The sequence below is a fragment of the Mesoplodon mirus genome, assembly GCF_964341445.2.
Source record: "Mesoplodon mirus genome assembly, chromosome: 12".
Lineage (NCBI taxonomy): Eukaryota > Metazoa > Chordata > Mammalia > Artiodactyla > Ziphiidae > Mesoplodon > Mesoplodon mirus.
The window spans coordinates 41,444,505-41,469,535 of NC_138988.1; the positions used below are offsets into that span (position 1 = coordinate 41,444,505).

General features: G+C 45.8%; 1 protein-coding gene across 1 annotated transcript; it reads right to left on the reverse strand.

The window, feature by feature from the left end:
- Positions 1 to 2,994: 2,994 nt before the first annotated feature.
- CCRL2 (C-C motif chemokine receptor like 2) lies at positions 2,995 to 4,856 on the reverse strand. The gene is made up of 2 exons (XM_082637120.1): positions 4,642 to 4,856; positions 2,995 to 4,073 (listed from the first exon to the last, which is right to left on the reverse strand). Exon 2 carries the CDS (start codon positions 4,059 to 4,061, stop codon positions 3,015 to 3,017), a length of 1,047 nt encoding a protein of 348 aa, XP_082493246.1. The 5' UTR covers positions 4,062 to 4,073; positions 4,642 to 4,856; the 3' UTR covers positions 2,995 to 3,014.
- Between the last annotated feature and the right edge of the window lie 20,175 nt (positions 4,857 to 25,031).

The window sequence follows — 25,031 nt, forward strand, 5'->3', positions numbered from 1 at the left end:
GGTAAAGGATAAAGTCCTATTGAAATTCAGGCTTGGTGTGGGAGCCTAAGACCAGGGAAGGGTGAGCAGCTCTTAGGAGGGAGGATAACTTGGGCTGATGTGGCCACAGCACATTTGTAAAAAATAAAAAGAACAAGATTATTTGTTGCTTAACTGAAATTCAAAATTAACTGGGCATCCTGTATTTTTTTTTCAATTTCAGGTTTTATTGCTTTCTCATTTACTAAATCAGTCACGTTTACCATTTTAAAATTTGTTCCATTTGTACCCACAAATACATAAATTGAGATGAATCAGAGATTTCTCATGAGATTTCAGTCATTCTCTCAAATGTCCCAAGTCAGAATTATCTTGACCTGATAGGAAAATTTTTTTTGCATTAGAAAATAATTTACAGGCAAAAACAGAAACACTGTCAAATTTTCTTAAATATGCTAGCTACCTTCTTTTTGGCTTTTTACTGGTTGTTAGTTTTCTAATGCAGTAGTTTGTAGAAAAGTGGAAAAGCATGTGTTATTTTTTAAATTGAAATATTGTTGTTCGCAATATTATTAGTTTCAAGTGTATAGCATAGTGATTCAGTATTTTTTATAAATTTATTTATTTTATTTATTTTTGGCCGTGCTGGGTCTTCGTTGCTGTGCGTGGGCTTTCTCTAGTTCTGGCGAGCAGGGGCTACTCTTCGTTGCAGTGTGCGGGCTTCTCATTGCGGTGGCTTCTCTTGTCGCAGAGCATGGGCTCTAGGCACTCAGGCTTCAGTAGTTGTGGCTCGCGGGCTCTAGAGCGCAGGCTCAGTAGTTGTGGCACACGGGCTTTGTTGCTCTGCAGCGTGTGGGATCTTCCCAGACCAGGGAATGAACCCGTGTCCCCTGCATTGGCAGGCGGATTCTTGACCACTGAGCCACCAGGGAAACCCACACAAGTTTATTTTCTATATCCGTGAGTCTTTTTCTATTTTGCATGTACATTCATTTGTGTTATTTTCTCGATTCCACATATAAGTGATATCATACAGTATGTCTTTCTCTGTCTGACTTACTTCACGTAGTATAATATTCTGTAGACCATCCACGTTTCTGCAAATGTCAGAATTTCATTCTTCTTTATGGCTGAGTATTATTCCATTGTGTGTGTGTATCCATTCATCCGATTTGCACTTGATAGGCACTTGGGCTGCTTTTATTGTAAATAGTGCAAGCATGAATCATTTTTATCTTTAGGACAACTGTCTTCTTCTTCTGACAGGGGAAGAAGACCTTGCTGCATATACTACTTATGTGTGTGGGCTATTGTAGCTGGATCAGCCATCACAAACTTTTGATTTTCAATAACTATTTCACTCTCAGTCACTGTAAGAGTTTATTCTCTATATGCTCCATGTTTTCATTCTGAAAATTCTGAAAGGGTTTGTTCTGTGAATTCATCACTGTGTCTATAAACATCCAAAAACGATGTCATTTTGCCTGAGGTTTCTGTCCCGTATGTGGTAGAAGTGAATGGAGAGTCCAGACCTACTCATATCTGGTGAGTATGAGTGTGAAGAAGATATCTCTGTCCCTTCTTCTCTTCTTTTCATGTCTGCTGGGGTACTTTCAGCTGAAGTCTTGCTCTTGACTTGCCATGGTGTTTTTATTTGCTATTTAATGTCATTCAGGGTGAGCCCCGTCTTACTCAGCTAAGGCTGTCACAACAAAATACCATAGACTGGGTGGCTTAAATAGCAGAAATTTATTTCTCACAGTACTCGAGGCTGGGAAATCCAAGATCAAGGTGCCGGCATGGTGGGGTTTCTGGTGCAGGCTCTCTTCCTGGCTTGCAGATGGCTGCCTTCTTGCTGTGTCCTCACATGGCGCAGAGAGTGCGCAAGTTTTCTGGTGTCTCTTCTTATAAGGCACTAATCCCATCCTGAGGACTCCCTCTCATCTAAACCTAATTACCCCCCAAAGGTCCCATTTCCACATACCATCTCACTGGGGCTTGGGCTTCAACATATGAATGTTTTGCGGGACACAGTTCATCCATAGCACCCGGTGAGGACACGGAAGAGCCAGTGACTGGTATAGACTGTGCTCCCTACAGGGTCTCCCCCAGGTGCCACCTCCTCCTCCCTCCTCAGTGATGGAGGTGAGAGATTGTGGTCCACAGGCATCCTGTATTTCATCTGTCACCTCTCCTTCGGATATGTAACAGAAAATGGGCACTGGATCGCCCCAGGCAAACTCTTATTGTGATGTTTTGTAGTCACAGGCAGTGAGGCCTGAGGTATAAGTTACACTGAAAAGGACAAAACATGCCTTGTGTTAAACATTTCTAGACAGAATCATACATTTGCTATTGTTAAATAGCAGAAAGTGCTAGAAACCTTGGGAGGCTCAGAGGTTGGGGGTATCTGGGGGCCTTAGGGGTATCTGGGGACTTTGAGGGGTGTGGCGAATAGCCAAGAAAACCCAGAGAACTTTCCACAGAGCAAGTCCCTTTTTCTCTTTTTATCCAGAGCCTCCAGCTAGCCATCTCTTTCAATTACCTGAAAGAAAATGTGCCTGATAAATTAGTTTTGTGTGAATGGGTTGCTTCTAATTTGGAATGTGGTCCAGTTGGTTTTAAAAGTGCATATTTGCTTTATGTGTCTTCTTGCCTGAATTTTAGAAGTTTGGCATGCTGGACAAAGCATAGGTTCTGGAGTGAATGGCACCGGGTTTGTGTCCCAGCCTTGCCACTCTCTAGCTGTGTGATCTTAGACAAATTTCTGAGCCTCAATTTCCTCCCTCAGAGAAATGAGACTAATTCCACCTACACCATGAGCAGTCAGTGAGGCACGGAGGAGCTCACGTTTGTCAAGAACCTAGCACAGCACCTGAGACAAATTCAGCGCTTGGGGAATGTTTGTTCACCTCCGCCTTTTCTTCCTGGAGCCTATTTTATGTACAAATGTGTAAAAACTATTGCACAAAACAATGCAATGAGGGAGAAATTATTGTTTATTTATCCCGCCTTTGGTAGGAGCTAGTTTATATTTAAGTGGAAAGGTGATATTCTTCCCTTGATGTGCCTTGGGCAGGTTCCTCAGTGGGTTGAGGTGCAGTGTCATTGCACAGATGGCAAAGTTGGCAGAGGTGTTTCCTAAATGCCTTGTTGAGAAACACGTAGAGGAGAGGGTTGATGCAGCAGTGGGTGGTGGCGATGATTTTCATGATATGGACACTTCTCTTCAGGTTGTAACTACTCTCACAGCCATGCAGGGAGAAATGTTCGTTGAAAGCAGACAGGAAAAGCGCAATATTGTAGGGTCCCCACATCAGAAGGAAAACAACCATTATGCTGAAAACAAGCTTGAAAAGGTCACAGTTCCTCGCTCCACACTTTAGTGTTTTCCTCATTCGCACGTAGCAAAATACAAAAAAAAACAGTGGCAAAAGAAATCCCAAAATGTTCATCTTTAAGGTCAGAAAATGCTTCCAGAATGTCTCATCAGCTGGTAGGAAGTGAGGTCTGGTAAAGAAGCACTTGTATTTCTGGCTTTCCATCTGAGGTTTGTAAAAAGCAAGTTCAGGCAAAGTGACCAGAATGGCTATGACCCACGCCAGAGCACTTGTGAAGATGCTGCCAGCCACCATCCTGCAGGCTGAGAAGAGCCTTCTCATGCGGAAAAACTCCTGGTACCTTTGCACAGTCAGAAGGACGTTGAAAAATGCCTCACTGTACAGGCCTATGGAGTAGAGTGCCACAAGAATTTTACACAGGGGGTCACCAAGAACCCCCTCACGTGAGGCCGTGTGAGCCCAGAACGGCAGGGTGGGCAAGAAACACAAGTTAGAAATTGCCAAGTTGAGGAAATAGATATTTTCCACTTGCTTGAGTCCTTTGTATTTTACCAGGATAAACACAACCAAGATATTGTCCAGGAGGCCAGCCATGAACACCATGGTGTAGAGGTAAGGCACCAGCTGGGCTGAGAGAATCTTGGGCTCATATGGGGTGCATGGTTCTATTTCGTTGTTACTCAGATTGTCTTCTATGAGGACATCATAATCATCCTCTGGTGCTGACGTGTAATTAGCCATCTTCAGGCTGCCCTGTGGAGAAATGAAAGATGATTTTCCCTTCATACAGCTTCATACAGTGTGGTCCTGGAGGAAACGGCACACAGAGCTAGAGCCCAGGCAGCCGTACTTGCCCTTTTCTGGTGTCTGATTTTAGCCAGAGCAGGTCTACAACACAGAAGACTGAAAATAAACATTTCGTTAACACGCCCTATATCCTGAGAGCAGCTGCTATGATTCATCCCTTCATTAAGCACTTAGGTGTTTAGTAGTATGCGAGCTACCACAGGCAGACAAAAGTAAGCATTACCCTTCTTCATATAACTTCATTCTCTTGGTAGAAACAAGACTTGCCTACCTGAAGCCATGTAGGAAAAAACACAATTAAAGAGAACCAAGTACTGGGGTTTAGTTTCACAAAATTGGTGTCAGTCGCAATTTCTGTGCATTTAGAAAGTTTGCTCACCCTCCGTAACAGCTTCCTGTGACAGGCGGAGAGGTCTGAGTTCTTCCCTTGAAGGATATAAATAAATGTTTGCAAAAGCGAAACCACCCTAAGCATCAATATGGACATAACTGGTTAAATACATTGAAGACTTACCACTGGCCGAGTTCCTAGGCGGGGAGGGTATGGCCTCCTGACCTACCATCGGTGTTGCTGTGGGAACCGTTTGGGCCAGTTGAAAGGCTGGCTTCCTTTGGAACAGCTGGCCCCTGACCCTTAGGGGCAAGGGAAACCACTGTTTATCCCCTTGATGGCTGTGTTCCACCGGTCACGCATCTCAGGGACTAACCAAAATAAAGCAACTTGAAAGCTCCCCCAGACCCCCCAGAGAGTTTCTTAAGCTGCAAAGAGAAACTGGGAAGTTGTTTTCTCCTGCTGCTTCCACCCCCACCCTGTACCCCGCCTTTGATTTCCCTGTGGCCGTCCTGCTGGCTGCCCTAGATAAGGGAACTAAGTTACTGCTGCTTCTCAGTGATAGGGAGGGGTAGGAAAGTGCTCTGATGTGTAACTCTGAGCAGGTGGTGGCTAGCAGCAGAGGAGAGAAGTGTCACATACGATGACTGTGCGTCCAGGCCCAGGAGCCTGACGCTCCCATGTAGCATTTCATCAGCATTAGCATATGGGGCTTCAGGAACTTGCAGTGAGAACCACTGCTTGGGTTTTCATTGTCCCTTTTGAGAGACGCTGTGTGCTTTGGCTGAGGAGTGGGGCCCCAGTAGGGTCCGCTCTGGGGACAGTGGAAGCTACAGAGTGATGTCAGTTGGGAAGGGGGTGGTGCAGAGACGGAGCCTCAGTACCAGTGCCTGGGGGAAATAGATGTGAGGGAACCAAGGAGTTAGGCAAGATGTTAGGAGCTGACCCTGCTCCTAGAAGGAGGGCCCAGCACAGGAAAATTCCATGGTGAGGATGCAGAGGCTCCATCAAGTCACGTGCAGAGAATGTGAGGGGAACAAGTTCAACCCCTGTTTGAGGCTGGGGTGGGGTGACGTTTAAGGCCAGAGAGAAAGGAAGCTGAGAGTCCAGATTTGGAGTGGTGGGAGGAGGGCGTGGGGAGGAGGAAGGGGATGGGGGCGGTTTGGAAGAAAGATGAACTGAGAAAAAGAACTTGAAATAACTGGAAAATCTGTATGAACTCCTCCTGGATCAACTCTTTGTACCTGTGATGGACCTAATTTGAGGACCAGTCTTGCATGTTGGCTTAGCGTTCATTTTGCTGGGTAAACGACATCTGTTAATGCCAAAGATATGTTTGCGGTGGTAGTTGGTGCAGAGTGTGGACCTGCCAAAATAGAAGTAGAACTGAGGAAACTATTAAGGGAAAGGAAAAATAAACATTAAAAGGGCCTGGACAAATATGTGATCGAGCATTAAATTTAACTCAGAGGGAAACTCATGATGTTCCTCCATATGGAGGGGTTGGGAGGGGTTGGTGCTGGTGGGAACCTGGCTGTGAATGTTTCCCAGCAAGTCTTCCCCCACCGCCCCACAGTATGGCTTCTGTGAGTGAGTGAGGGCCACCGTGCCCTGCTCCTTCCTCCTGGGGCTCAGCCCCCTGCGGCTGGGCTATCTATCTGTAGCCACGCCAGTACCCCCAGAACTTTGACAGAGGAAGTGATGGTGGCTCGTGGTGCTTTATTGCCTGATAGCTCACTGGTCAGTCCCAGGCAGGGGACTGAGGGTCAAGTCAAACTTTGAAACTTGAAAAACCCCATGAACATACACACTGCATTATATGGTTTAGTGGAGGAAAATGGCAGCAAGCAGGCGCCTCACCTGTGTCACAGAATCATGTGAAATTTGAAGTTTCCTAAAGAAGGCACTGTTTGGTAAATTCAGGATCACCCTAACTTCCTGATATTTGTATGGCCTTCACTTTCTGAATTATTTTATTTTGGCTTGATTCCCAGCATTCTGCTTATACACACCCAGACCATGGGATTCTTTTTTTTTAAAATTGAGATATAATTGACAAATAACATTGTGTAAGTTTAAGGTGTACCGTATTGATTTGATACATTTATATTGCAATATGATTGCCATGATAGTGTTAGCTAACAAAATTATCAACTTTTCTGGTGGTGGGAACAATTAAGGTCTATTCTCTTAGCAATTTTAATGTTTATAATACAGTTTTGTTGTCTATAATCACTGTACTGTGTATTAGATCTCTAAGACTGGGATTCTTGGAAATTCTAAATTTGTAGGGAGGAATGGTTTAAAGGTCTGAAGTTGAGGCAAGAGGAAAGTTTTATTTACCATTCTAATATCTGGAACTGTAATAGGGTCATCATTATTGGTGAAACTTTACCACATGCTGTGGCTTTGGCATGTAGCTCACAAACCTTACCTTTGAGGGTCTGAGTTCCTCTTTATTACTATAATTAAATCCCAGTTTTTTAAAAAATTAAAGTATAGTTGATTTACAATATTATATTAGTTTCAGGTATATAACATAGTGATTCAGTATTTTTATAGATTACGCTCCATTTAAAGTTATTATAATGGCTATATTTCCCTGTGCTGTACAATATGTCCTTGTTGCTTGTTTATTTTATACGTAATAGTTTGTATCTTTTAATCCTTTACCCCTATCTTGCCCTTTCTCCCCTTTCCTCTCCTCACTGGTAACCACTAGTTTGTTCTCTACATCCGTGAGTACCTTTCTATTATATTCATTAGTTTGTTTTATTTTTTAGATTCCACATATAAGTGATATAGTATTTGTAATAAGATATAGTATTTGTCTTTCTCTGACTTATTTCACCAAGCATAATACTCTCTAGGTCTATCCATGTTGTTTCAAATTGCAAAATTTCATTCATTTTTATGGCTAATACTCCGTCGTATGTGTACACACCACATCTTCTTTATCCATTCATCTGTTTATGGACACTTAGGTTGCTTCCACATCTTAGCTAATGTAAATAATGCTGCTATGAACATTGGAGGGCATATATCTTTTCATATTAGTGGTTTCATTTTGTTCTACCCAGGAGTGTAATTGCTGGGTCATATGAAGTTTTATTTTTAGTTTTTTGAAGAACCTCCATACTCTTTTCCGCAGTGGTTGTACCAATTTACATTCCCACCAACAGTGTAGGAGGGTTCCCTTTTCTCCACATCCTCACCAACTTTAGTTTCTTGTGGCCTTTTTGATGATAGCCATTCTGACAGGTGTGAGGTGATGATAATTTTATTGTGGTTTTGATTTGCATTTCTCTGATGATTAATGATGTTGAGCAGCTTTTCACGTGCCTGTTGGCCATCTGTATGTCTTCTTTGGAAAAATGTCTATTCAAGTTCAATCCCAGTTTGATTCTAGGAAACTGTCATGTTATAACTCTCATTCCCCCATACATGTAGATCACGCATTTATTCAATTCATTTATTCAACAAATGTTTGTAAAGTGCCTAGCATGTGCCCAGCACTGTTCCAGGTGTTGGGGACACATCAGTAGGCAAACATCCTGACCTTCATGGGACTTACATTACAGACAAAAAGAAAATAAGTAAGTAAATTGTAGGGTAGTAGGAGAGAAGTTCTGTGGGGAAAAGCAAAGCAGGGAAGGAGACTAGGAAGGACCAGGGTGGTTTGGGGGTTCACATTTTACGTAGGATAGTCAGAGAAAGCTGTGCTGACAAGATGAGCTCTGACAAGATGAAGCAGCAAATGATTAGGCCCAATCATTTATACTCCATTATCTCATTTTTTCTTGTTACTAAGTTCTTATATTAGGGAGGTTGGAAAACACACTGGGTGATGACTTTATTAATAATTTTACAGGAGATGCAGAAATATTCTTCATGTTACATTGGCCCTCAGTAAAAAAAACAAGCAAAGGATGCGGTGCACCTGTTAGTAATTTATTGCCTTTCAGCTCCTAATCCATCCTTCCTTGCCTTGCTTTGTGATCCTTGAGCTGAACCCTATAAACATTTATCCTTTGCCAGCTGATGTAGAAGACTCTGAGAATCACAGGAAGAGGCAGGGGCTTCTCATTCTGGTTACAGAATTTTGTTATTGTTTGTTTGTTTGTTTTTGCTCCTTGGGATGACCTGACAGTGCTGTGTGGAGACCGAGTGGTGCCCACCCTCCTGTGGGTCTCACTGGTACCCCTGCAGGCAGTTTCCTGCTCACCAGCCCCCAAGGGCCTCCCCTTGACAGACTCCCTGACCATCCAGTGGGTTGCAGTCACCCTGTGTAACAGGTGTGAATCGCAGCCCTGGGAGGGAGGGTCTCTCCTATGTGTGCCTTCTCGGGTGCCCTGCCTCAGTCTAGAGGCCTCTTCCTGCCTCTGCTTCCTACTCCCTTAGACAGTTAATCCCCTTTGACTAGTTAATAATTCTTTGCAGTAAATGCTCTTTGGTCAAATTACTGGTATGATTCCTGTCTTTTGACTGGATGCTGATTGGTAGATACAACATTAAATTAGTTGAGCGAAGGGGTGGGAGGGTGCTAGAATGCTGAATGCTAGTGTGATGACATTTTCAGAGGTCTAACTTGTTATTGAGAAATGGGTATTCAGAACTTTAGAATTACAATAATTTATCTGTCCCTTAAAATGGCTTCATCAAATATCAGTGTTCTCAGATTATCTATCTAACTAATTTTTATTAGCAAATATTACATTACAGAAAATTTGGTAAGTATAGGAAAAAAATCTATGATAATGATATTCCCACATAGCAGCTATTATAATTTTTAAATAGCACTACTTTTTTTTTTAACATCTTTATTGAAGTATAATTGCTTTACAATGGTGTGTTAGTTTCTGCTGTGTAACAAAGTGAATCAGCTATACGTATACATACATCCCCATATCTCCTCCCTCTTGCCTGTCCCTCCCACCCTCCCCATCCCACCCCTCCACGTGGTCACAAAGCACCGAGCTGATCTCCCTGAACAGCACTACTTCTTAATGGAAAGTGTGTAAAACCTACTCTTAGAAAACAATTTTCCTCTGGATTTGTTGTTTGGTACTGAGCAGTAGATTGAAGGGGCCTATACCTACATGTTATCATTTTAGGGATTCTGAGAATGTCTCATCCTGCCCCCACATTTTCTCCCACATCTTGGGTAAGCCTAAAATGTCACCTTAGTGCTTAGTCCTCTCAATACCTGGGCTACCTGGGAGGGCAGCGAGGGGGAAATGATACTTCCAAAAAACAATTGTATTGATGACCAACCCTGAAATACAGATTTTATATGTACTTGCTGGAAGAAAAATAGTTAACTATATCCTTAAAAAACCTTTCTGAATTCATGTCCGGTTTATTCTGCTTTGTGCTGAAAGGTGTAAAAAAAAAAGTGGGGGTGGACTTCACTCAAGTAGGTTTGAAAAATAGGTGGACTGAAAATATAAAGCAAGTTTCTTTATTGCAGTGCTTCTCAGAACTCTTCAAGTGCTAATAAGCGTTAGGATCCTAGAGAAAGTATGCAGCATTTCCCAGTATTGTTTGATCATGGAATCCCCTTTTAATTCTTATGCAGTTACTTATGGACCAAGGACTCTGCAGGCTGTATTTCGAGAAATGTTGCCTCAGACATACAAATATTGCTGTGTTGTGTGGCGGCCATGGGAATGAGCATAACTGACTGAGGATCCCAACTTCCTCACTCTGAAATACGTCCTTGCATCCATGCTGAGGCCATGCCGGCCACGGGCTGCTCCCAGTCAGTGGCTGTATTAGGGGCACTGGGACAGGCCCATTCCTGGGAGATGGACTGGTACTTCTCCCTAACCTCACTTCCTCCTTCTCTCCTTCCCTTGTGGTCAGACCTGCATTGTGATCTGGCAGCTTTCCCAGCTTCTCCCACCTCCCTTTGCAATCTCTCTCAGAGACGTTTCCTCTAATACATTTCTTTTATGCCACGTCCCATCTTAGCGTCTATATTTTGAAGAACTTGGGCTAACGCAGCCTTGGAAGGGAGACACCAGTCTCTAGAGAGTCTTGAGTCCTTTGCTTACTGGAGAATGATACGTTCGGCAGCATCTTAATACTTCTCTCATCTTCTTAACCACCGTCTACCTGTGGTCTGCCGGGGTCAATCTTTTTGGAACACATAAGACCACTTGATGTCGTCGTGCCCCCATCCTCACCATCTTCAGTCAGAGCCTCAGGTCAGGTACCTTCTCACATTTCTCATTGCCATTCTCCTCTGTGCCTCCTCTGCCCCCACCTCACCTCACCTCCTAATGTTCCTACCATCTGTTGTCCCTTGAGGATGCTCCTTCTCTCTCTCACCCGCCTCACTCTTGGGGATCAGAAGGTGACGTCCCTGGCCCCAGTGCCACTTGGTGACCATTACTCCAATAAGATCTAATAGGTACGTATATAAGAGACTACTGTGGTCTCCAGCCACTACCCTCTACTCCACCTCATCATTACCACTGTCTTCCTGATTGTCCCCTTCTTTTATTAAGACTAGTGTACCTGGATAAGGAGCTTCTCTTCACCCCAGTTTTCTCCATCATCCTGGTGACTTAATTGCCCATGTTGACCCCCATGCAGGGCCCAGGGCTTTCAGCTCATTTACTCAGCCTCACTGGCCTTCAGTTTCACTCCACTATCGTCCACACTCATGGTCAGATTTCAGGTTTGTTAAATTGATCCACCACTGGACTTTCACAGTAAAATAGCTCACTCTTCTGATCACAACGTCTACCCCTTTGGTCTCTCTCCAAGGCTGTCGTAATTCTTCATCAAGCCCTCCAGCCTCTGCCTCTCAGCCCCTCCTGTGGTTGCATCCCCCTAGTCTAGCTGAGATCTAATAGTCTATCACGTAGTAATTCTCTGGTCAGTACCCTGAGCTACCTTGACCACCAGCCTTAGATCAATCCATTAATCTGCTACTCCCTGCCATTCTTTCTTTGAGAATGTATTTCTGAGAATAGCTGGTTAAAACCACTTAGCCATGAAGACAAGATCCATCACTCATTTATGGTCTCCCATCTCAACTGGCTTCCAGAGATTTTTCTAGTTTCCCTCATAACTCTTCTGAATATCTCAAATTGTCACTTTCTCTCATTTTCCATTGGCTACTCTGAGCAATTTAAAACTCTTCCTGTCTCTTCAAATGCCCACTCCCATCACCTGCATTTATGCTCAGGAGATGAGCTCACCTTCTACAGTTTTCAAACTCTCTCACCTCCCTGGTCCCCAGCTTCAAATTCTCCATTCTTCCTCTTCCACGGACAGAGTTACTCCTCTTATATTGAAGGCTGGCATCTCCTCCTGCACTCTGGATCTCATTCTGTCTATCCTCCGTTAGTTGTTTCCATGTTTTGCTTTAGCTACAGCCTCTCTTTCTCTATTGGATTCTCCAAAATTTTTAAATGCTCAGGTAGGGCTTCCCTGGTGCGCAGTGGTTGAGAGTCCACCTGCCGATGCACGGGACACGGGTTCGTGCCCCGGTCCGGGAAGATCCCACATGCTATGGAGCGGCTAGGCCTGTGAGCCATGGCCACTGAGCCTGCGCATCCGGAACCTGTGCTCCGCAACGGGAGAGACCAAAACAGTGAGAGGCCCACGTACTGCAAAAAAAAAAAAAAAAAAAAAAAAAAAAGGCTCAGGTATCTCTCTTAAATAAAGACTGTAAATCCACCCTTACCCTCACACATTGCTCTAACTACTTACTGTCCCTCTTCCCAGGCAGCCTTCATTAGTTGTCCAGCTGCTTCACGTTGTTTACTCCCTACTGAGTCCCCTCCGGCCTGGTTTCTGTACCCACCGTTCCCCTGAGATTGGTCTCCCAGGGTCACCAACAACATCGTGTGGTGAAATGTAATCAGTTGCTCTGCTGAGTTGGGGCAAATGCCCCATAAACGAGGTGTCCAGTATCTCCCTGCCGCCCAACTGTAAACACCAACCCCACCAACAAAATTCTGAAGTCAGCATACAAGCACAGCTACATCTAGGGCTGCCCAAGTTGAAGCAGTGCTTACCCCTATAGAATCTCAAAAACATTAGTGTGGGGCTTTCTAGTAAAGATGGCAGAGTGAAGTAGGGTCAAGGACTCTTCCTCCTCCACTGCCTTGTAAAATGACTGAAAAATAGTTTCAACAAAAATTCTAAAAATTTGCCAGTAGCGACTGAACAAGAAATAGGGTACAATCTTGTACCACAACTTTGAAATGTGGTACATTTGAGCTGTACCTAAACCTAATCCTACTACAGATATGGTACTGAAGAAAGAAGGGAAATCGTTAAGTCCTGAGAATTATTTCAGTACTCTTCAATTAGGAGACAAGGGGACTCAGAGGGTGAGTATGTATCCCTAGGAAAAGACAGGGGAAACACCTACTGAGTAAAAGCCGCCATATTCCAGAAGCGTTTCTAGGATTTTTCATACTCTAAGACAGTGTGCTGAGTTAGGGCAATAAGACAGATTCTGTTAGAGTGGAGTATACCTTTGTATACACTGAGTGGGTTCTGGTAATAATATTTTGTTCCTTTTTTAGGATTTTGATTCCTTATAAAAATACTTTTAATCAAATCATGATTTAATCAACTCTTTCAGAGTTCTAATCCTATAGTTGTTAGGCCTGCCAGCTGTCACTCATGGTGGTCCATTTCCTTGTGTGTTTTGTAGTCTCAATGTGAGTTCATCTTTATTGGGGATGATTTTCTCTGCAGCAGCTTTTTCGTGACCTGAAGTGGGAACACTCCCTTCCAGAGGAGTTTTGCATTTGTTTCAGCCAGGAGCACTAAGATATCAATGGCCTGAGATGAGGTTTCCTGGCCTGTTTTGGGGTCTCCCATTTTGAGGGTATTGTAAAATTGAACCTCAGATTTTCATGAGGTGCAGGTTTTGGATTCTCAGAGATTTTCCCCCTACCACGTAGAGCCTAGGCAAAAACAGGTAAGCTTACTTATTGTTATCTGCCTCTGGACAAATTTCTTCTGGTCCACCTTTTCCCAAGCGCTTGCTTTTTGTCAGGACTTCTCAGTTCCAGATGCCCATCTCACATAGCCTAAGGCCTTATTGTCTGCCCACAGGTTGGAGTTACACTTAGTGGCCTTTTTATGTGTACGGCCTTTGATTTATCTACATGAAGACAGTGATCAGAATGATAAATATCCACTGAGTAGTGTTTCAATGCGTATTTGTTGAAAAACATCATTCATTTATTCATTTCCCATGTACTTAGTGTCTACTGTCTCATAAATCTTCCTTTTGCTCTTCGGTATCTACTCTCTACTTTCCTCCACCTTGATTTATGTCCAGGGAGCCTTATCTTGTAATAGCAGACTCCTCTGTCCTCTGAGTTTCAGTTGCGTTTGGCCAATGGGGAGTTTTAGGCAGGAGATTAGAAAGTGAGGTCAAGGGATTTAGCTCCCTGGATACTTCCTGGTGGCTCTCAGGGGTCACCTTCCCGGCGGGGCTGATGTGTCTCGACCTGTGAGCAGCTTTTGTCAGACAGCAGCCCCTGCCCCCTCCTTTGCCCTGTGCTCTTTCTTCCTAGCAGCAGGAATGGCGGCCTGCTCTCACTAGCATCAGGTACTGCACTATGTCCTGTGGTTTCCCCATGCCCTGTCTAAATCTTTGTAAAGAGTCCTTTTACCAAACTGTCCTCGGTTGCCCTATTTGCATGTGCCATTTGTTTGCTGCCAGGACCCCGCAGGACACATCTCCCAAGTGCCAGGAACTTTGCCAGGTCCCTGGAGAAAATGGTGAGCAAAGTAGACCTCTTTTCCGCCGTCGTGACATTGACTTTCCGAAGGGAGATGGTCAGGTGCCTACCTGGTTATAATTCAGGGAGTCATGTGCTGTACTAGGGGAGAACACAGGAGCTGTGGGAGCTGTCAGCAGGGGCACCTGGCCCAGCCAGAGGGACCAGGCAGGGTTTCCCGGAGTGGGAGTCTTCTAAGCCCACAGTCTGAATGGGAGTTAGCCAGACGAGGCGTATGTAGGCCTCTTCCCCTCTCCTCCCTTTTCCTCCTAGTGTCTTTTTTTTCAGGTCCTTGAGGGACCATCTACTTGGATGTCAGAGATGGATCAGGGGAAGGGAAAGTAACACAATTCAAGGTAGAGACATTTTATTACTTACTGGCATCTGTGATTGAGTTTCTGTGGAAGAGAAAGTTGAAACCAAGAATCAGACTACCTTAGATTGCGTTCCTGGTAATCCAGAGCTCTCAGGGGCGGAGGTCTTATTGGGGCAGCTTCCAGGAGGCACGCGTGTAAGGGAGTGAGCGAGGCAGGACCGGGCAGAGGGAGGAGCCACCACGATGTGAGTACAGCACACACCTCAGCACAATGTGAGGTCTCAGCCGATCCTGTGTGGAGCTCCGGGGTGGTCCTTGAGCGCCATCCCCACAGTGAGAGAAGGGCCCCGGCCTCTGCAGTCCCACATCAGCCAGTCATCAGCCTCAGCCACCCCATGGGCAGGCGGGTCTTGGTGGCTGAGGGCGGTTCCCAGTGAGGGGGGCAGCGGCCCTGTCCCCAGGACTGAAGTGGACATCTGGGCAGAGTGCTGCACAGGCTGAGGGTTCTGGTTTTCTGCACCTTTCATTTACCCTGAATGACAAGAAATGGAAACTGAAACTTTCAACACCACCATGTTGTAAGACCGTGAAACCCATGTGTACGATGTACGGAGGAGGAGTCATGGGCACAGCGAGGCCACACTGCCCGCTCACTCCACTTGACCGTTCCCTTGGCTACTACTCACCGTTGTCATCAGGGTGTGAACAGAAGAGTGGAAGAGGAAGTGGCTCGTCCCTCCTGCCCCCCACCCCCAACATCCCCTTCTCCTCCTCTCCTTCCCCACCTCACTGGCCACACTCCAGCTTTCGTAGGGTCGGTCGTGTTGGACAGTCACTGATTGGATACTAACCGTATCTTAATTAGATAAGAATTTTTTTCTTATAAACAGTGGTAAAAGGTAATAAACTAAGTAGCGTCTCACTTTAAAAATAGTTCCTTTAACAGAATTAAATCATGGCAGATTTTAATTGCAGGACGGGGTTTGCCTTGGTCCTCAGCCTGGCTGGTTGCTCTGGGCCCCTCCAAGGGCCAAGGCCCATGTGAGCCTCACGTTTTGGAGACTGCAGGCTGTGCTCCCTCCTGCCCAGTGCTCCCCCAGGCTGGTCCTTGAGTCTCCTCAGAGGCTCTGCAGCCATTTCCTTCCAGGCCCTGGGGCCTCCGAGGACTCTATTTGAGGTGGCTCCTATCTCTGCCTCAGAGTCCATGGTCCCATCCCTTCCTGTCCCATAGGATTCAGCCACACTCTCTGGAAAGATCATTGGAAAGGCACTTCCCTCTACCAGTAAACGAGGACCTTCAGACTACAAAGGCCAGTCCTGTCCCCTCGGGAGAGTCCAAAACTTGGAGACAAAAATCATGTTTTTCGGGGGGAAGGAGGAAATATGATTCTATGTTCCTTTGCCATGAGTTGGTCCAGGAAGAGACAAGGCAGGAGCTACTAAGTTATTGTGCCTTTCTGATTGCATCATGGGGTCAGGAGATGTTTTTTCCGTTCTTATCTTGCTTGGCAGCATTAGACATCACTGACACTTCCTGTTCCTCCCAGAGCTCTCTTCTCTGCAGTTGGCTTTGCCCTGCCCACTTTCTCCTTCTCCTCCTCTCGGGCTCCTTTGCTGCCTGTGTTCCTCTGGGTTCTGTCTAGAACCACTTGTCCACCCCCAACAGTGTTCACTTCCTATGACCCCAAACGTGGATCTCCACCCATTTGCTCTGCTGGGTTCAAGGCCAGCACATCCAGCATCTCTCAACACTTCCACCTGAATGTCCTCCAGGATTTCTCACTCAACCTGTCCAAAAAATTGAACCCATCACCCCACATCCTGGAGCCAGTGCTCTCCATCCCTTTGGGCTGGGGCCCAAGCCTTGACCTCCGCCACTCACTCACTCCCTAAATCCAAATCTTAATGAGTGGTTCTCCCTCGTAGCTTTCAAATACATTAATTTCTCTCCACACAGTGCTCTTTATGTTGGTAGAGGCCCCCGTTGTGTCCCAGAAAGAGCACTGCCAAAACCTCCGCCTACGGTCCCTGCCTCCCTTCTCGTCTTCTTCCAGCACATCTGCCACTCGCCGGGCCATTCAGGGTCCAAAGTATGCATTTACTCCCTGGCTTCAAAGCCCCCTCCTCTCCCACTGGTCTGCACTCCTTTAGCAGGGTGTATGAGGCCCGTACTCATTTGTCCTCTACTCACCAGCCTTCAGTCCCAATTTTTTCCACTCCCTTCTCACCTTCCCCTGTCATGGAACCACTCACCATTTGTTCCCTGAAGCCACCTCTTCTCTGTGCCTCTGTGTTTTCTCATACACTGTTTCCATTGAAATTCTTCCATTCATCCCACATATATACACTTTTCCTTGTAATTTCTCCTCATATAATAGCCCCCTCCCCCCCAGCCCCATATGCACACAAACTGGATCACTGAGAAAGATATCTGGAACTGCTGTGTTCTAAGGTCACCTGGCCAAGGGGGCTTGGGGGGCACAGGGAACACACACTCACTAGGTCTGCACATGCTGTAGGGAAGCTGAGAGCATCTTTGGTGGGACCACTGTGGGCTTGTCCTGCATCATCAGGTGTGGAAAGGCTGTGGAAGTGGTGTAGTGACAGGAATGGTTGCCTGTGGATAGCCTGAGTCTCCTGTGGCCATGCAGAGTGTCCAGAATGTTCCGTGAGTCTGGAGTTAGCTGCAGCAGTCTGTGCGGGGCCTGATCCAGGGTCCTCCTTGCTGAGGCTGGAGGAGGGTTCTCAGCCTTGGCACTGCTGACAGCTGGGGTGGATACAGTTTTGTTGTGGGGGATTGTAGGATGCTGAGCAGCACCCCTAGTCTCTTCCCAAGCTGTAACAACTGGAATGTCTCCAGATGTGGCTGGGTGGCCCCTGGAGGAAAGTCATCCCCTGGTTGAGATCCACTACACTAGAAGAATCAACCATGGGAGTCAGGGGAAAGGGGAAAAATTTTTGGCAATGGAGCACCGAGCAGAAACTGAATTGTATGCATCCTGAATTTAGCTGAAAAATCACGGAGTTGGATTGAACGTGCTAGGAAGGATGGAATGGAACTTTGTGTTCTGAAACAAATGCAGCTCAGAATGAGGAAAAGTATGTCTGGTTATAAAATAGTTTCATTCATGCTTCTGAGCATGGGACCTGTTTTAACCCTGATTTGTCAGAAGGCCCTCCTTGGTTTTCAGGCTTTCGCTGAGCCATCATCACTGCCAGGAAGCCAACTCTGACAGCCCAGCACTGGGCTGGGAAGCCCTCCTCGGTGCTGGAGCATGCCTCACTCTATGCTGTACAATTGTCTGTTTACTTCTCTGGCTCCTGTCTCTAGACTCTTATATCATTCCTTGAACACAGGAACTCACGCCCCATTGTGACCCTAGCACCAGCACACTAGCTTCTCTATAAGTATTTTTGGATATATAAATGATTAACTTAAAATGCAAATCCCCCGAATTAGTGACACTTTTCCACTGTAATCTGTTAGTTACCCTGTGCTGGGTGAAAAATGGGAGAGGAGGTTTTGATAGAGGAGGAAAACTATGCGGTGGGGGACAGCACTTTAAGAGGGGCAGAAGGGTTCACTTTCCAAAAATGATATTATTTTGTAATTAATATAGATCCCTTAAAAAAGCAGTTTCCAAAAGGACAGAGAAACACTTTGGGGTCTTCCCTGGTGGTCCAGTGGGTAAGGCTCCGCACTCCTAATGCAGGGGGTCCGGGTTCGATCCCTGGTTGGGGAACTAGATCCTGCATGCATGCTGCAACTAAGAGTGCACATGCTGCAACCAAGGAGTCTGCGTGCTGCAACTAAGAGTCTGCGTGCCACAACTAAGAGCCCGCATGCCACAACGGAGAGCCTGTGTGCTGCAACTAAGACCTGGCACAGCCAAAATAGATAGATAGACAGATAGATAGATAGAAACACTTTGTAGTGAAATGCCTGGTGTCTTGGTCACCTTGGGTTGGCTGTAACCAATCATTGTAGACGGGGTGGCTTAAACAATAGGCATTTATTTCTCACACTTCTGGAGGCTGGGAAGTCCAAGATCAAGGTGCCAGCAGGTCTGGTGTCTGGTGAAAGCCTCCAGATGTCCATCTTCTCCTTGTGTCCTCACAGGGGAAGAGCAGAGAAAGAGCAAGCTCTCCTGTCTCTTTTATAAGGGCACTAATGCCAATCATGAGGGCTCCACCCTCATGACCTAATTACCTCCCAAAGGCCTCACCTCCAAATACATTGGAGTTAGGATTTCACATTGGGGTTACATTGGGGTTAGGATTTCAACAAATGAATGGGAGGGGGATGGTGGTGGTCACAGACATTCAGTTCACAATAGCTGGTGAACAAATATCTGTGCATCTGTGGATGAAACCTTCCACTCAACTGGAAAAAGAAGGGAGCCGCTGGAAAGTGTGGTGTGGAGAAGTGCTTCTGCTGCACGTGTGGGGGAAGCAGGGACTTCTATGACTGTATTGTCTGTATTCCTGAAGGCGCCCTATGTGCAAACAGAGAGCCACTCAGGCTTACCCAGCAATGAAGGGAAGTGCTGGCAGATTCTTGGGGATTGATCACAGGAGAGGAGGAATTGCCAAGCATCTGGCCCTGGGAAACATGTGACCTGGGGCAGTTCTGTGTTGGGACAGCCTCCCCCTGCACCCGCAGTTATTGGTACTCTCTCCAGGTCACTGCCTGCTGAGCTTCTGGGAGCAGGATCTGACTGGCTCACCTGGGTATCATACACCCAGACTTCAGTGTAGGCAGGTCGCTTCTCTAATTTGTGTCCACTGCAGTGCCCTTGAAAGACCACCAAAGGCTGGCAGGGGTCTCTCTAACTGATATGACTGCCCTGAGCCCAGTGCTCAACACTGACATCACAGTAATGGTGACAGTGCACCCCCTGTGTGGAGCGATGGAAGAGCTTGCCCCAGCCATGAGGTGTCTCCCCAGGGAATCACATCTGCAGCTCAAGAGGCCTCCAGATGTAACAACCAATTTGAAGAAAATACAGGGCACAGAGAAACGTGTTAAATGGCACCCCAGGATGCAGTCATTTAACTGAAAGTACAGAAGTAGAGCCAGACATTGAGGGGCATTTAAAATATTAGAGAGGGCCTCCCTGGTGGCGCAGTGGTTGAGAGTCCGCCTGCCGATGCAGGGGACACGGGTTCGTGCCCCGGTCTGGGAGGATCCCATATGCCGCGGAGCGGCTGGGCCCGTGAGCCATGGCCGCTGAGCCTGCGCGTCCGGAGCCTGTGCTCCGCAACGGGAGAGGCCACAGCAGTGAGAGGCCCGCATACGCAAAAAGAAAAAAAAAAATAAATAAATAAAATATTAGAGAGATGGCATTTTAAGTTAGTAGGAAAATTGTTTAACAAATGGTCTTGGATGATTGTGTGCCCCCTGGGGGGGGGAAATGTCTTAGATCCCCTCATCACTCCATACTCCAAGATAAATCCCAGAGAGAGCAGTAAAAATTATATCTAAAAAAAAATGAAGCCAAGAAAACACAGAGTCTTTTGCAATCTCAGAGTGGGAAAGGCTTTTCTGAACATGCCACAAAACCCAGAATCCAAAGAAAAAGTAAGTTCACTTGCATACAAATAAAATCTTTCTGAATGGCAGACAACAACAATAGCTAAAATTCTCTGAGTGGCTGTCATGGGACAGTTAGTACATGTCACATATTGCCATATGCCAGTTAATATATTTATTTACTCCTTAGAACAATCTGTGGGGTTGGTATTATCCCTATTTCACAGATAGAGAAAGTGAGGCACAGAGAGCTTAAGTAAGTTGCCCAAGATCATAAAGTGAAAAGAACCAAGGTGTAGTATATTGTACTAGCATTTGTGTAAAAGTAGGAGATAGGGATGCAGAATTTGCTTATATATGCAGGAAATATCTCCTGAATGATAAGAATCTGGTAACTTCATTGCCTCTAGGATAGGAAACTGGGGAACTGGAGATAGGAGTGGGAAGGAGACTTTTAAATTATTCCCTTTGGTACCTGCAAACTAGAGCAAGAGGAGAGACAGGGTAGTTACAAAACCAGATCCAAGAATTCGGAGAGCCTGGGGCCTTGTCTGCAGGTGCAGACATGTCCCCACCCCTCCACGACCTGTGCTCAGGACGGTGATGCTGGACAGTAAGGAATAAGTACATTCTGTTCAGTGTAATCTACTTAAGGAGGCGTAGATACAAGCAGAAGGTGGTAGACAGGCTCTCCTTATTAAATGACCATGATAAAAACACTGGCACTAAAAGCAGAGAGCTTTAGATGTCTGGAAATAACTCTGCTTCCATGGAAACCTCATTCCCTGGGGCCCATGTGATCCTTGGCTTTTCTCACCCTACCACCTCTGGTTTGTGACGTTCCCTGAGTCTCTCCTTTTGACCTACAGACAGACTTTTTCTGAAAAGCAAAGCTGGTGGGGTCTAACGGTGTCAGGGGTTTCCCGTGGCCAGCAGAAAGGAATCCACACCTGAGAGCTGGACACAGACATTTCACAAGTAGGCACTCAGTAAATGTTGAATTAATGAGTAATTGGGGAATGTGGAATCATAAATAGCTAATGCACTTGGGTAGTATGTTGGGGAGACTCCCGGCTCCCCATCACCTTGTGTTTTGCTTCTGCTCAAAGGCAGGGCAGAGGGTTTGCCCAGGGGAAGCCTGGCGGGGACACTTCCTGGTCCTGCCCTCTCTGTACTGGCCACCACTCCTGACCTCCCTTGGGAGGAATGCCCACTCCCCCCACACTCACATAGTCTGTATATCTGTCTATCCATCTACCTATCTCATTGGCCGTGCCACTTGAGGCCCCTGGCCTGTGCCTTGCTCTCGGTCACCTCTGCACACTTGTTCCCTCTCCCATGACCACCTAAGGAGCTTCTCAGCAGCCCTTGCTCAAGTACACATTGCCCCTTCCCCGGGCCCTTGTACTCGGGCTGGGAGAGCTCACTCTCCTCCCTGTACCTCGTTCACAGCGCACTCTTCAAACACCAGGCCACTTTGTTTATTTGCCTGCCTTTCTCTCTTAACAGCGAATCTCGTGAGGACAGACTCCCTTTCATGGAATGGTTACTGTCTTGCACGTAGTAGGCCCTCCACAGATGTTTGTTGAATGAATGAATGAATGTTGAGCTGCAGACAGTTAATGCACAGCTGAATGGGACTAGAGAGACCTCCCTCACTTCCCATTTCCCCAGGTTTCTGCTTCTGCTCTACGGAGGGCAGAGCCTCTGCCCAAGTCCCCTCTCCCTCTCAGGGAAGGGCTGACGGGGACACTTGTCATCCCTCTCCCACCCCTGACTGTCTCAGCTTCCATGGGAGGAGAGTGGGCCAAGGGTCTCTTGATTGCTCCCCTTTCCCCGGGCTCACCTGGGGGTGAGGTCCCAGATCTAGATGGAGGAGAGTGGTGATAAACCCCATTGCCTTCCTGTCTAAGCCACATCTGCCCATGTTACTTTGCCAGAGCTCATTGTACATTCAATATTTAACCTAGTTCTTGATTCTCCTTGTGTGTAAGCTTCTGTCAGAATCCCAGAGGCAGGGGAGGGGAGTTGGCCTGCCACCCACACCTCCATCTCCCATTTTGCTTTGAGCTACAGGGTCTGCATCCAGCCAGTTACATTTTCAGGTTAATTACCCTTGAAAGGCTTTTCAAAGGAGATCCATAAGGTCGAATGGATTGAACACAATGCCATAAAGTTGGGAGGCCATTTCCCTCTATTCCTGTAAATCCATGGTGTTTGATTTCACACTCAAAGAGCCCTCTCAGGTCTGCAGTGCTTCTATTCCACTACAGAAAGTGAGCTGGATTGCCCACCATGTTGAAGAGCATTCTTTGGGGGTGGGGTGGGGGGGGTCCTAGTGTAAAGAGCAAACAGCCATTATTAGGAAAGCAGCCGATAGTTACAAGAGAGTCTTTCTGTTTGCCAGGTACTGCGCTAAGCCATTAATGTGCAATTTCTGTTTAATCCTCTGAACCAATCTGTGAGGTAGGTATTATTATTAGCCACATATTACAGATGAGGAAACAGGCTTAGAAGCATTTAGTAATGTGCCTAGGAATTTAAACATAGGAATCCTTGATGCCAGTCCAAGTGTTACTGATATTTATGAGTATCTGTTGTATGCCAGACTTGCACTGTCCATTAATACAGCCATTGGCCATATTAAAATTAAATTAATTAAAATAAAAAAAAAACCTAGTTCCCCAGTCACATTAGCCACATTTTGCACTAGTCTGGTGGCCGCTGTATTGGACAATGCAGATACAGAGCATTTCCATCATTACAGAAAATCCTACTGGATAGTGCTGGTCTAGACACCATATCCCAGCATAATTCACTGGTGGATATTAACAGTACCCCAAATTACAGGAAAGGAATCTGAGATCCAGAGTCTTTAAAAAGTCACTTCCACAAGCTCCCACAGTCTCAAGGCTGGAGCTCAGGTCAGTCTGATTTTTTTTCCTTAAATATTTATTTACTTATTTATTTGGTTGCATTGGGTCTTAGTTGCAGCAGGCAGGGTCCTTAGTTGTGGCTCGCTGGCTTCCTAATTGCATCATGTGGGCTCCTTAATTGTGGCAGGTGGGCTCCTTACTTGTGGCATGGGAACTCTTAGTTGCAGCATTCATGTGGGATCTAGTTCCTGGACCATGGATCAAACCCGGGCCCCCTGCATTGGGAATGTGGAGTCTTAACCATTGTACCAACAGGGAAGTCCCAGTCTGATTTTTAAATACCTGCTCTTTCGTCTACCAGGGTCTACTTTGTACCCTGCATGAAGGAGTGAGTTAACCAATCAACAGAGCCCTGATTTGATTATATGTTAGAAAAAGTCATAATTTTCTTAAAAGGAATTTTTGAAGAATATTAGGTAAGTGGCAGTAAACACAAGTAGAGGAATTTTAGACTAAATAGGAACAACTGCTGTTTTAAAACTGTTGATTTCTCTGCAGAATTATCATTGCCTCAGGGTTGACAGGGACTCCCAGAGTTATCTGGTTCTTTGGATATAATGCTTTTTACTGGTCATGGTTAAAGGTGGGGCTCACTGGAGGGAGGAGGAAATGAGGGGAGTATTCTTTTGCCAACAGAAGCAAAATCTATATTCACTTGTAAACCATCTCAGCCAGACCTTTTGTACATGATGGACTTGTTCTCTGTTGAAATTGAAGCCGTCAAGCTCAGCATGGGCACCAGACATCCCACTTTCATTTACTTTTCACTTGGAATGGATGGGTGAAAACATACTCCAAAACCAGAAATGAAAGCGAAATATTTGGAGCCTCAAATACAGATACTTTATATTGCCAATTAAGTCTAAATTTACATGCTTTTAAAACCAGCTTGGGGGAGGACAGAGTCAACGCGCCGTTATGAGAATTGAGGATCTGAATCCAGAGTCTACCGGGCCCACATGCCACCCACTTCCAGGCCAGGCAGCATCCTTCTCAGACATCAGCCGTCTCTCGAACCTGCTTTCGGTTTGACGGGCTGTAAGCAAGTGGTTTTCAAACTTGGTGACACTTAGAATCACCTGGGGAATTTCTGAAAGTCAAAACCACAGGCCTCATTGCAGACTGATCAAATCAGAATCCCAGAGATTGGCCAGATCTGTAGGGATTGGCCCTGGGCAGCTGGGACCTTCCCTGCAGGCATCAGTGTGGCCTCCACTGATGCTCCTCTTGTTCTTCACAAATAACAAGAATGAGTTGTGCATCATCCACCCCGAGCTGCTGTGGAAATACTTCTTGTCCACAACAGGAGTGGTGCCAGCAGAGACAGATTAAACGGCTGAGTTTGTAAAAATGCCCCCTGTCTACATTCTCTGTGGTCAAAGATGACTGCTGGCCGCCCTGTTGGTTTACTGAGTGGCCACAGGGGGGCAGTATAGCCCAAGGTTCTTAATGGCTTTGAAGGGCTTCCCATTGAATTTAATGTGAAAAACATGTTTAAGTGTGTGCTTTAAAAAACTAGTTATCCACTTTAAGAAAGGAGACAAAAAGAAGTTCCTGAAACATGACAGAATCACAGTGACACAACTTATTCTCAAAGTAGTAACAATATGGAGCCAAATATAAGTAAGATTTGTAAATATGCTTACAACAAATTAAGGAAAATGGAAAATGTGGCACAATTATGACATATACATAATGCAATATATTAAAGTTTGACAGTATTTTGGAAAAACACAAGCAAGACTTTTATAGTGAATTTTATTTAATTGCAAAGGAGCTATGGAAATGCCTCTTTTTGCCTCTTCTGTCCACCCTCGCCCCTGAGGGTTATAGGAGCTCTTTGCAAACCCTGAACTGTAGGTAAAAGATATGTTATCAGACTATGAGCCAGAGCAGTTAGGAAGTTCAGGACTTGTTCTATGGCTCACATCTCACTTCAGTGGTGTCTGATGTCTTCATTAGAAGGGTTAACATTTGAATGTTGATGTTCATGTTGGGGAGTCTGTCCTTCCTTCAGATAGAAAGTA